Below are 14,549 nucleotides of genomic sequence, written 5' to 3' on the forward strand. Positions count from 1 at the left end.
TGATAAGATGCACATACTTCTCCAGTAATTACCAAGATGTTGGCTTAAAGCCATGCAGGACAAGTTCAGAAAGCTTCACAGTCTGTTTGCATAGTCTCCAAACATGGGTGAAGACGAAACCTTGACTTAGTAATCAAATATTTTAGACCTTTAATTAGACTCCTGGGCAATTTGGTTAATAGATAATTCATTTGTGTTCTGTCCTTTTTTCCTCATAATTGCTTTGTGTGTGTGTGTGTGTGTGTGTGTGTGTGTGTACATGTTGACAACCAGAAAAGACACATTAGTGGAGCCAAGAGTAAATATGACACAGGAAGTTCTTCAGTCTAAAACTTATAATCAGAAAGTGGATTGGTGCTTGTTGCTCAGGTGACAAGGCCTGGACCAATGACAATGGTATGGGAGGGGCTTGGTTTTTCTTCTATTTGTAGTGGTGAACATGTCCTAAAATTGAATATAGTAATGTACAACTTTAAATACACTTAGATTTTAAAGGGCTGAGTTGTGTGTAATATAAATTATGTCCACATAGTCTAAAGCTACTATTTCCTACATTTACACTGTAAAGCAGTTAAATCGAACATCCCTTGTTGTCCAATGCCTTACATTTGATGCCTTCCTGACTCACCAAGCATCTGTGTGAATTTTCTTTTTCTTTTCCTTTTTTTTTTTTTTGTCAGTCGTGGGGCTTGAACTCTGGGATTGGTTGCTGTCTCTGTGCTCTCCAGCTCAAGACGAGCACTCTACCACTTGAGCCACAGTACCACTTCTGGTATTCTAGTGGTTTTTATTGGAGATAAGAGTCTCATGGACTTTCCTGCCCGTGCTGGCTTTGAACCACTATGCTCATATTTCAGCCTCCTGAGTAGCTAGGATTACAGGCGTGAGCCACTGGCACCCGGCTTGTATGAATTTTCTTACATAGACCCCAGTATCTGAATGTGTACTTTATTCCAAATACATCCTTTTCATCTCTGTTCCTATGTGAAGTGATATTTCCAATCTCCAGTTTACATGTTCTCTAGCTCCAAAATGGTATTTACCATGTTTTACTGTTATTAGATCCTAAAATTCTAACCTATGGACTAAGCATCTTTTTCCCCTCTCTTTCTCTCTCTCGGCTTCGTGTTTCTAAAGACAAAGACAGGGGTTTGCTTGCTACAGGATGGTAATCAGGAACCGTTCAAAGTCCGGCTGCACCTAGCCAGAGATCTTCTGATTCTTCAGGAGCAGGATGTGATATGCGTGTCTGGTGAGCCTTTCTATTCTGGTGTAAGTAGCTCTTCCTTCTGTTTGTTTTTGTCTGTTGCTAATGACAATGCTTATTCCCAGCCAGGCTATGGTGGTTTATGTCTTTAGCCCTAGCTACTCAGGAGGCTGAAATATTAGAATCACAGTTCAAAACATCCTAGGCAACAAAGTCTATGAGACTCTTATCTCCAGTTAATCAGGAAAAGGCAGGAAGTGGAGCTGTGGCTCAGTGGTAAAATATCATCGGCTTTGAGTTTAAAAATAAAACAGTCAGGAAACATGGTCCAGAGTTCGAGCTTTGTTAGCAGTGCACACACGTGCATGATTACACAAACACACACACACACACACACACACACACACACACACACACACCCCGATGCTTATTTCCAGAAAACTGAAAAGGTATTTTTTCATTCATTTTATCACATTGCTAAGTTAGCTGGATATTCTTGTGAGGACCTTTCTGGGTCAAAGCATAATCTTTACAGCCTTTTGTCCCTTGGTGTCTACTGAGTCCTCTCTCTGTATTTTATAATCGTAATGTAGTGCACCTTGACTTCTCCACAGCGCCAAAAGGAACTGTGCATGGTGGGGCCCTTAGGTCTAGTCCTATCTTGCACCAGCTTGAACTATTAGTGGAAATGCTAAGACAGAGCCCATGTCCCAATGTGAGCAAGACAGGAGGCTTTAGGTCCTGGTTGCTAAACTCAGATGATGCTTTCTCCGGAGGTTAGCCCTGAGGTGTGATAGAATGGTCTTTGTGTGCTTAGCAATTCTTTAGCTGTATAAATGATATATCTTGATGCTGTTAATCATCAAATCATCTTCCAAAAGCAATTGGTGTGCTTGATGGTACCAAATCACAACAGTGGAAGAAAGTCCTTAAAGAATGGATTTTATTTGGTGAGAGGATGTAGAACAACACAGGGCAAGTTCTAGAGTATCATTCATGTTGTCATACCATTAAAAAGACCATTGTAACAGAATAGACAAAATGTGATCTCCGGAGAAAATGGCAAGAAGTATCCACCTCTCTGCTCCATGGTTTCCCAGAAAACTGCAACTACTTAGCATGAAGATTTAATTTGCGCCTTCCTAACAGACTTCCTGGGAGAGTTTGGCTGGTGTTGAATAATGCTGAACTGGAGTTTTCACATCACTACTTACTAACACCTTATGGGAGTCACACAAGGTCCTAAATCAATAGGCCTTTGCTAACAAAAGGTAATGGACATTTTGCAGACTGTTAACTATTCTGTTGTCACAGACCATTTAAATCATTCTGAATCATGGACTTAAATGTCAGGGCTGATTAAACTTTTCCCATGGGGTTGTCCTTTTTTTCCCCTTGCTAAATAACACAAAGATGGTCTATTTCTTCTTTTCTTTTCTTTTCCTTTTTTTCAGGGAAGAGAAATGAGTCACAGAATATTCTGGAATGAATATATCATATTTTTAAATTAATTTAATTTTATTGTAAAGGTGATGAACAGAGGGGTTACAGTTACATAAATAAGGTAATGAGTACTTTTCTTGTTGAACATTTCTTGTTACCCTCTCCCTTGTTTTCTCCCATTTTTCCCTCATCCCCCGATTCCTCTCCTCACCAAGTTGTTGTAAAGTTCATGTCTAAGATAGTGTCTTGTGAATATTGCTGTTCACCCTTTGTCCTTTTTCTCACCATTTTGTGATTCCTCTTTCCTTCACCAAATCAGATAAACATATATACAAAAAAACAAACAAACAAACAAAAATCAGTGACAGCAGGGGATTAACCAAAGGGGAAAAATGAAAGAAAAAAGAAAGAACTTCACACAGTACATTAAAATCAAAACAAAAAATCTTATTTGTGTATATTGGAGTTCATTTCGGTTATTGTCATTTCACATAGTAATATGTACATTGTTAATGAGCTATTGTGATCCTCAACTAGGACTATCCTAGATATATACTAAACCACATTGATATTCTACCTCACCCCAGTTAGAATTGTCATTATCAAGACAACAAATAATGGTAGACACTGGCAGGGATGTGGTCAAAAAGGAACAGTACTGCATTCTTGGTAGGAATGTAAACTGGTTCACCCACTCTGAAAATCAGTGTCGAAGTTCCTCAAAGACTAAACACAGAGCTCCCCTATGTCCCAGCAATTTTACTCCTCGTGATCCAACTGATCACAAACAAGGCCACACTAAAGCTACAAGCACAACTATGTTCATTGCAGCATTATTTACCATAGCTAAGATATGAAACCAACCCAGATGCCCTCAATAGATGAATGAATGAAGAAAATGTGGTATATATACACAGTGGAATTCAATGCTTCTATCAGAAAGAATGACATCACCCCACTTGTAAGGAAATGGAAAGACTTGGGAAAAAATCATGTTAAGTGAAGTAAGCCAGACCTTAAGAAAGATAGGCTCCATGGTTTCCCTCATTCATGATAATTGGAATGCATATTTTAGTAACCAAGTCCTAGATCAGCAGTGTAAAACTGATGAAATTCAGGATTTAACAATAATGGTTGGTTTTCAAATTTTCAGTTAACACAGGGACCTTCTCTCTTCTCTCAAAGAAAGTATTATGTGTGTAAATGAGGCTTAGTATGTTCAGAAGAGCTGCACATTATGGAGAAACTTAGCATGGTAAGTCAAAAGAGGCAAAAATATATAACAAAAAGCACCAAGTGCTTGTAACAGCACTTTCAGCAACTATAAATAAAGTTTAGCTGATGATGAGTATGCAAGGAATGATTCCCACTGACTGTAGTACTCACTGAACATTCTCTCTGCAGTTGGAACAAGCTGCAGGTATTCATGTGCCTCCCTGGATATCACAGCTGACACAATATGTCAGGAAATTGATACAAATAACATAATTGTAAAGGAAGAGGTTTTCATCAATTTCATTATTTCAGACAGAGAAAAATGCTAAGAAATCCACAAAATGTAGAAAAAACACATTTAGAAAGGTTGCTGGAAATAAGAACAACATACCAAATTAAATATATTCCCATTAAAAAACTACAAGCTATGAAAAAGTATAACAAAAAAGAAATTATACCAGGTGCTGGTGGCTTATGTCTGTATTTCAAGCTGAGACTTGAGAATCTTGGCTCAGGGCCAGATGGAGCAGAGAAATCCTTGAGACTCTTCTATCCAATTAACCACTAAAAAGCCAGAACTGGAGGCATGACTTAAGTGGTAGAGTGCTAGACATGAGGAAAAAAAGCCAAGTGAGACTATAAGACCCTGAGTTCAAGACCCAATACTGCAAAGAAAAAGAAAAAAAGGAAAAAGAAAAATATTTTACAATATATCAAGATGTGTTAGGAATAAGTTTATTTAGGAATAATATTTTGGGGGGAATAAATTTAATAAAGAATATATATGCTACATTGCCTGAATACTGCAAAGACACTGGTGATAAAAATAAAATAAACAATTTAAATGGATAAATACAACATGTTCATGAATTAAAGATTAAATATTAGTAAAATAATACTTTCCCAGATACTCCTAACTAGTCAAAACTTCAATGAGTTTTATGGCTATATCCAAAATAGATTTTAAATTTTCCTTGAAAATATGAAAATTCAATATTGTTAAAATCATCTTGAATAAAGAGAAATGACTGTAGCATTTATACTTCCTGATTTCAGAACTCACTGTAAAATTCCAATGATAACTGCAATGTGATATTGTCATAAATGAAGATGTATAGATCTGTACAAAGTTCTGCATAGTTAAGAGATAGAACTGTTCTTACCTGGCCAACAGAATTCCTTTATTATGATAAGGTACATGTAACATAAAATTTACTATTTTTACCATTTGAGTGCAGATTGGTTGCAGAATATAGTCATGTTGTAGTGTAGCCAGCACCAGTATCTCTGTCAAGACTTTTAATCTAACTTACTATGAAACATTGTGCTTATAAACCAATAGTTCCCTTCTTCTCCTACCTCTAAGATCCTGGTTACCACTTACACACTTTGTTTTATGCAATGAAGCCACACAGCATTTGGCCTTTATATCTTGCTTATTTGACTTACAGGAATGTCTTCAAGATAAACAAATATTGAAGAAAAGATCAGAATTCTATTTTTTGAAATAGAAAATATACCTCCCTCATTTTTCCCACTTTCCCTCCCCTAAGTCTTACCAATTGTATATACAATACCCATGCAGTGACAAGGGATAAACCATAGGGGAAAATGCAAAAGAAACAAGTAATCACATAGTACATTAAAAACAACAACAAAGAAAAACATCTTGTGTCCATGTCTTGAAGTTTATTTCAATTAGCATCATCTTATATGGTCATATGTACATAGCTATTGAGTGATTCAGTTCATCTGTTAGGATTATCCTAGACATATGCTAATTATTACAAATGAGGGAAACCATGGGTACCTATGTTTCTTTGGGTCTGGCTTACTTCACTTAATATGAGTTTTCAAAGTCTTTCCATTACCTTACAAATGGGGTGGTACCATTCTTTCTGATGGAAGCATAGAATTACTATATATATATATATTATATATACTATATATATAGTATATATATAATATATATAATATATATAGTAATTCTATATATATAGATGGAAGCATAGAATTACTACATATATATATATATATATGTATATAATTTTCTTGATCAATTCATCTACTGAGGGGCATCTGGGTTGGTTCCATATCTTATCTATGATAAATAATGCTACTGCTACAATGAGCATGGTTGTGCTGGTAGCTTTAGTATGGCCTTATTTGTGGTCATTTGGGTAAAGGCCCAGAAGTGGGATTGCTGGGTCATAAGGAGCTCTATGTTTAGCCTTTTGAGGAAACTCTATACTGTTTTCCAAAGACCTTGAAGTAAAAGCAGACACCTTGGAAACATTACAGGAAGGAGTAATAGAAACTCTAAGGCTCCTTGGCACGGGGAGTAATTTTCTCATTAAAGACCCAGAAACACAAAACTCAAAGAAAGGTTGAACAAATGGGATTGAATTAAATTGCAGAGCTTCTGCTTATTGAGGGACATAGTTAGCAAGATCAATAGAAAGCCCACAATTTGTGAGAAGATCTTCATTAGCCATGCAAAGCCATGCAACAGACAAGGGTCTCATATCTAAAATATACTTAGAACTCAAAAAAATTAAATATCTCCAAAACAAATCCTCAAAGAAACAACCATCCCATTAATAAGTTTTCTAAAGTCTTAAAGAGAGACTTCTCTGAAGAGGAAATAAGAATAGTAAATAGACACATGAAGAAATGCTGAACATCTCTGGTCATAAAAGAAATGCAAATCCTAACAACATTCAACTTCTACCCCACCCCATTATCAACTAATCTAATAACAAGAGATCCTGGCAGGGATGTAGCCAAAAGGGAACACTGGTACACAGTTTGTGGGAGTGTAAACTCATTTACCCACTCTGGAAAGCAGAACCTTATTCTTTTTAAGACAAAATAATTTAATGTATACATATATACATATTCATACACACATATTTACACAGACACACACACATCTATCTATCTATCTATCTAATTTTTCCTTTTGCCAAGCAATAGATTTTTGCTTGCTTTGACCTTTTAGCTCTTACTCGAAATGCTACCATAGGCAGGTAATGAGCATTCACACCTGTAATCTAGTCTACTTAATAGATACCAAAGTCCAAAGCCAGTCCTCACAGAAAAATCTGTGAAACTCTCTCTTCTCCAATTAACCAAGAAAAGGTGGCAGAGGAGGTGTGGCTCAAGCGCTTTATGTGTGTGTGTGTGTGTGTGTGTGTGTGTGGAGTGTGCATGCACACACATATCTAGACACTGTCCTTGAGAACTTGCCTTCAAGGCTGTTGCTCTACCACTTGAGACACAGCTACGTTTCTGGATTTTTGGTAGATAATTGGCAATAGAAGTCTGATGGAATTTCCTGCCCAGGATCACTTCAAATCTCCACCTTTGAGTACTAGGATTATAGACATGAGCCACTGGTACCCAGATACCAAGTGAATGATCAAGTGCACTTTCCCTCTTTTCTACTCTGCAACAGAGTATTTAGCTGCAAGTGCTTCTTGAAACTTCATCATATATATGAACCCTTTGGATTTCATCTGGGGGAAGTCAATTTGTAAAAGACTAAATTTTAATCTACTACACTCTCAAACTGCCATGGGTTTTCTGGCCAAGGCTTGTTTGATTTTAAACATACTACTAGTAGTATGTTCAAGGAACAGCTACCCTGGGCCTATATCAGTTGAGTTCAACTCTATGCTATAAATCTCTTAGTACAAACCAGAATTTAACTCATTTTTGGAAACACAGAACAGAAACATATGCTCAACTTCTCTGGTCATAAAAGAAATGCAAATCAAAACAACATTGAGATTCCACCTAACCCCAGTTAGAATGGCTATAATCAAGAAATCTAATAATAGATTCTGGAGGAGATGTGGCCAAAAGGGAATCCTACTGTATTGTTGGTGGGAGAGTAAACTTATTCAACCACTCTGGAAAGCAGTATTGAGGTTTCTCAAAAGACTACAGTTAGTGCTCCCCTATGACCCAGCAATCTTACTCCTGGGCATTTATTCAAACAATGACATACTAAGGCTACCAGCACAACTATATTCATCACAGCATTATTTATCTTAGCTAAGATATGGAACCAACCCAATGTAGCATGTATGTATGTATGTGTATATGCATGTATGTATGTTTATATATATGTATATATACATATATATGTGTATCTATATATATATATAGATACACATATATATATATACTATTTTCCACCAGAAAGGATGATACTGCCCCATTTGTTAGGAAATGGAAAAAACTGGAAAAAAATCATATTAAGTGAAGTAAGTCAGACCCAAAGAAACATAGGTCCCATGGTTTCCCTTATTTGCATTAATTAGTATACATTTAGGGTGATCTTATCAGATGAGCAGAAAAGCTCAATTGCTATGTACATATTACCATATAAAGATATGGACACAAGATATTTTTCTTTGTTGTTGTTTTTAATGTACTATGTGATTTTTTTGTTTCTTTTGTATGTTCCTTCCTCCATGGCATATCCCCTATTGTCACAATATTTGGTTTGTTACCCTGGGTATTGTATATATGTTTATCTGAATTAGGGAAGGAAGGGGAACAACAGAATGATGAAACATAGGACAAGGGGGAACCAACGCAACAGCGACATACACAAGACAATAAGTTGGAAATGATCTGTACAACTTCGGGGGGGGGGATAGAGGGGAAGGGAAAGTAGGAGAAAAATGAGGGAAGGGGTAACATTTTACAGAAAATGTACTCACTACCTTACTTATGTAACTCTGACCCCCCCATACATCACCTTGACAATAAAAAATGAAATTAAAAAAACTGAAAACATATACAAGAGTGTGATGTGTTATCTATGAAAGGAAAAGATACAAACAGGGATAGTACAGGGATCCTGGGAAATCAGGGAACCACATAATGAGTGCAGCCATCCCAGGAGTCAACACAGAGTCACTGCAGTCTGAGGACCTTTACTAGCAGAAGGTGTAGAGCTCATCTTTGGGATGCCTTTAGAGAACTCATAAAGAAGAACACCATTAACCTCCATTAGACAAGAGCTTAACCCTGCTGAGCACTCGCAGCCTGGGGAGACAGGGATGCCTGTGAGTTTAGAACAGATATCAGGCACACTGAGTGGCAGTAAAGGGGTAGAACTTTGCCAGTCTGACACATCTGACACTTTAATCTAGTGATATGCATGACATTCTTCAAACATAAATCATTTGGAAAATTGTATGAATATTTTTGTTTATCTAGAGTCTAAGCTGAATTATCCCAAACATTTACTTGGACTTAAGTATCATTTTCTTAAAAGCCAAATTATTTTATGCTACTTTACAAGATGATTCTGTGGTTTATTCAGTGATAATCCCACTTAAGTTTTACAATGAGTTCATATAGAATTTTCTTTCTCTGTGATAATTTGAAGGTAATAGCAGAATATAGCGTTATCATTCATGATATTTCAGCACTGAGAGTAGATGACTTCTGACCAAAATGACCTTTAGTCATTGCCTTAAAGTGTCAGTTAACATAAAGAAAGTTATCACCACTTTTGATGCTCAGAAATCAAAACTTTTTCTTTGTTGTTGTTGTCGGTCCTGGGGCTTGAACTCTGGGTTCCCTCATCTCTTCAGCTCAAGGCTAGCACTCTACCACTTGAACCACAGCACCATTTCCGGATTTTTCTCCTTATGTGGTGATGAAGAGTCGAACCCAGGGCCTCATACATGCGAGGCAAGCACTCTACCACTATGCCACCTTCCCAGCCCCTCTGTTGTTCTTATAAACAATTTAACACTCTAAATCAGCGATGTCTGTGGCTATCCTAGTGGTATTATCTCCTTCAATGTACCTGAAAAAGGATTCAATTTACCCTATGCTATTTTTAAATATTGACAAGAGTACTTTTAGAAGGTCAATGGGGATAATATCAATGCAAAATGACTATGAATTTCACCAGGGAGACACCATCTCAAAAGAACTGCTAGTAAAAGATAAGAATATCTTGGATATTAAATTCCAATCATGACAGAACTACCAGTAGACAGTAATGAATCCCTCAGCAGAATTCTCCTGAGCATTAGACTGAAGAAGCACACAACTCCCTCCAGTCTCTTACAGGAGAAAGTGTGCAATTAGTGTCCCACCAGTAAAATTGTAATTTCCTGAAGGCAACATTAACAGAAGGTGCTATCTAATTTTAAACTTGGGGTCTATTCACCCTCTCATAAGTGTGACAGGAGAGTATTTTCTTTTTCCACATCCCAGAGCCATTATTGAAATCCATCAGTACAGAGGTTAGAGTCTGTGCCCATGCATGTGAACACACACTCACACACACAATTCTTTAAAATCTCACATGCTAATGATTACTCTTAAACTTGTAGTTTGTTTTGTTGGTCATAGGGCTTGAAATCTGGGCCTAGGCTCTATCCCTCAGCTCTTCAGCTTAAGGCTAGCACTCTATCATTGAGCCACAGTTCCACTTCCAGTTTTCTGGTGGTTTATTGGAGATGAGAGACTCACAGACTTTCTTGACTGGGCTGGGTTTGAACTGCAATCCTCAGTTCTCAGCCTCCTGAGTAGCTAGGATTATAGGCGTGAGCCACCAGCTCCTAGTTTATTTAAATTTTTTACTTGAAAAAGTTTTATTCTCAAGAGGCTAAGAGCTGTGGATCACAGTTTGATTTAAGCCTAGGCAGACCAATCTATAGACAATTTTCCCCAAAATGGCTACCAAGAAACCCAAACTGGAGACTTAGCTCAATGGTAGAGAATTAGCCCAGAGTGGAGAAAACTGGGTGAGAATGAGAGGCCCTAAATTCACACACCAAAAATAGAATAATTGACAAATAATGATTGAAGTATATGTACTATTTAAAATAGGAACTTGTTCTGAGAAATATGATTCAGAATAATTTTTCATTGTGTGTATGTCATGGAAGTATTCAGGCAAACTAAGGGAGTAACCACCTCCTTATACCATCAAATCTGCTACATCCTATACCAAAGAACCCTTTACCTATGTGTGGTCTGTCATGGACAGAAATATTGTTGCCTGGCACATAACACATGAAGCTTGCACAATCAGACCATTAGATATACACATACAGTATGTGCTTTTTGACTGCATGTCTACATTTCCATTTTTTCCCAGCCATTGGAAATCACTATTCTACTGCTTATTGTTGTGAGATCCATGTTTTTAGAGTGAGATCTTACAATATTTGCTTTTCTGTATCTAGCTTTTTTAGTAAGCATAATTCCCCTATGCTTACCAATGCAGTTAGAAGTGCAGAAATGGTTGTGATTCTATTTAATAATGAATAATATGCTGTTCTAATATATATCATATGTAAAATCACATATAAATCATGTATTATCACATTTTTAGCCACTTACCCATTGTGGTCTCTTACTTGTAGCATATAAACTTTGATTTTTAAGTATGAAATCTGTTTGAGGTCAAGTGGTCACTGGGAAGACAAGTTGGTAAGAAAACTCCCACCTTCCTCCCTTTAAAAATCAGTGTTTATACTTAGTTTTATCCACAAATATACAGAAATGTGTTATATTTCTGATTTTTTGTTTTTTATTGTGAAAATACTGTACAGTTACATGAGCAAGGTAATGAATACATTTTTTTGTTTGTTTTTGGGTCCGGTCATGGGGCTTGAACTCTGGGCCTGGGCACTGTCCCTCAGCTCTTCAGCTCAAGGCAAGCGCTCTACCACTTGAGTCACTGCACCATTTCTGGTTTTCTAGTGGTTTATTGGAAATAAGAGTCTCACGGACTTTCCTGCCTGGGCTGGCTTTGAACCGCGATCCTCAGATCTCAGCTTCCTGAGTAGTTTGGATTACAGGCGTGAGCCACCAGCGCCCAGCATGAATACATTTCTTATCAAGCATTGTTGCCTCCTCCTCTGTTTTTCCCCTATCATCCCTTCCCTCCCATCTCCACAATTTTTTTTATTGTGAAAATACCATACAGAGTGGTTACAATTACATGGGCAAGATAATGAGTACATTTCTTATCAAGCATTGTTGCCTCCTCCTTTGTTTCCCCTTCCCATCTCTCCCCATCTCCTGTCTCCCTTCCCCCCACTCCCCCTTCCGGTCAGAGTCGTAAAGTTCATTTTTCGACATAACATCTGGTACGTCTCATTGTTACAGTGGGTCCACCTGTATCCCTATTTAAACAATTGGTTTTTTTCCCTTCCCCTCCACAAATTATACTAACATCAAATACAGTGAAAACAGGGGTTATACCGTGGGGGAAGGACATACAAAGCAACAAAGAAATCATCTTATAAATATGTTAGAAACAATAGCAAGAAAGAAAAAACATTTGAATCCTTATCTTGGGGTTCGTTTTGCCTAACTCCACAATTTTTTGACAATTTTGGGAGGTACCCATAAAATGTGCTGAAAATGAGATTAAGAAACAAGAGCTTATACAAATCAAATTAAAAAATAGTTATAGGTAGGCAGCAACTGTTTAGAGAGCTGTGATTTTATAGTAGAAAGGAATAAGATGTCTTGGTATTAGAACCTAGAGTGTTCTTTGCTGTTAGGTTTCTAAGGTAATCAAAGAATCTTTCTGTCTGTTCCTTACCCAAGGATTCATTTTACAATAAGCATCAGCATCAAGGTCCTTCCTAGGGCCTAGTTTCTTGGAGACTCAATTCTGGCCACTCTCTCTATTTTTTTAATGTCTTCCCTGAGAGCATTGTCTGTAGCTACTGTGGTGGCCCTAGTGGGCCATGATAGCACTGATCTGATCTGTTAACACTGCTGCTAGGGAAATGGCTACAGTGATGAGGGGAGAGACTGCTTCCACATGGGGAATGCTGTAGGAGGTTTAGGGCTGGGTCTTGAAGCATCTTTCCAAAGAAAACAATGAGAATGATAAATACAAGAGCAAAAATGGCATTGATGGAAGTAGGTTGTAAAACAGAGCTAATAGTTAGTGAATATATTACATATGAATGGCATAATCTACCTATTGTGCGCTATAAATTTTACTTTATCTTTAAAATAATTTGAATGTGAGAATTTTTGACTTTCATTTTATGTTCAGGGCAAAACATTATTTTTAAGCATTTTGCTTCGCAAATCATTTCCCTTATTTTAGAGAAGCATCCAAACAATGTCAAAATGTGTAACTTGAACACATGCACAATTACTGAAATGCAAGTATATAACAATAATACAAATGTATGTTTTTCTGATCCAAATGCCTGAATAGACAGAATAGTGAGCTAGCATAATATTAACCTAATTGATTTTCTAATAATCCTGTCATGGTTTTCATAGTTTGGACATATATATTACAAATTATGACTCCTTAATCACTATGCTTTATGAATTCAGATTGTTAATTTTCTTTTATTTGAAATGTAGTTCATCTCCCAACTTAAGTCAGCCTAAAACCAACAAAAGACTTTGGCTATACTTATAACAGTATATTTACAAAAAGAAAACTCTATTATTGGGAATTCAGCATCTCCAAGGAAGAAATATAACAATCCTTTCTTTGTATAACTTTAATGTTTTTAATTTATGTGAAAAGGCATTTTTCTGAATTGTTATTACATATATACATACAGATCTCTGTATAAGTATATAAAATCATTCATAAAAAGAATGCAGTTCCATAGGAAACTAGGTATGATCCCTGATAAATTATCTTGTCACTGGTGATAGTAGTAAATATTAAGTAAATACTTAAATATAAGGAAATTGTCCTTTGTCTCTTATGGTCTTACATCCAAGGTGAATATGCAAGCAGATAAACAGATTAAGCATGGGGAATGGAACTAAGTACCCTCTAGGCCAGGTCACACTATTTACTAGTTAGATGACTTTACATAGGTAATTGAAGATATGTTTTTACCTCATTTCTTCCCATAAATCATATGAATGAGGACTATACTACCTAACTCATTGTGTCATCATGAAAATTGAATGGATTAGCATCTGTAAAACAGGTCAAGAAATAACATTTGTATTAACAAAACAGGCCAAACATTGTGGTGCAGGCTATAGTCCCAGAACTTCAGAAAACAAGGCAGGAGTGTAAAATATTATGAGTGTTTTACAGACATGGTAACAACACAGAATTCAGAGTTTGAAATTAGAGGCTACCTCCCAAAGGATGTAGTTGAGGTACCATGTTTTAATGATTAGATAGAATTAGTAAGGAATGTATGGGTAGCTGATATACTAAGCAGATGGGAGTGAAAAAAATCACCATGCTATGAGAGCACAGACAGTGTTAACGTACTGAATCATGAGAGAGTTGCTTATGAGAATCAGTGAGGAGGAATGGAAAGAAGGATTCACTGTGGTTAGGAGGATGTGGTATCATTAATGAAAGCAAGACTCCAAAAAGGAAAATCAAGCTTTCAGAAAGAAACAGAATAAAATATATATGGAACTATATTCAGCTAGACTTTCTCAAAACTACTCCATCAGAATAAGTTTCAGAGCTTAATAGTTGAATATGGACTTCAAAACAAAGAAGCGAACCAACTTTGGCTTCCCAAACCAAGGCCTAGTTAGAGTCCCTGCTGAGACTTCTTATTTTCTTTGCTTATGACATTTATTACTTATTTGCTTGTGACATTTATTACTTTTCGCCACTGACATGGTTCTTTCTTGAAAAAGATCATGGGACCTGGAGAGAAGGGGTTTTGTTAAT

General features: G+C 36.7%; 1 protein-coding gene across 1 annotated transcript in view; it reads left to right on the forward strand.

Moving 5' to 3' along the window:
* Positions 1 to 14,549, forward strand: part of Sntg1 (syntrophin gamma 1) — a 333,558-nt gene that overhangs the window by 10,690 nt on the left and 308,319 nt on the right. The window contains exon 2 of the mRNA XM_042687069.1: positions 1,138 to 1,272. Within this exon, the coding sequence (XP_042543003.1) occupies positions 1,138 to 1,272 (135 nt within the window). The remainder of the gene's footprint in view (positions 1 to 1,137; positions 1,273 to 14,549) is intronic.

Source organism: Dipodomys spectabilis, unplaced genomic scaffold (genome assembly GCF_019054845.1).
Source record: "Dipodomys spectabilis isolate Male_0828 unplaced genomic scaffold, ASM1905484v1 ptg000099l, whole genome shotgun sequence".
NCBI lineage: Eukaryota > Metazoa > Chordata > Mammalia > Rodentia > Heteromyidae > Dipodomys > Dipodomys spectabilis.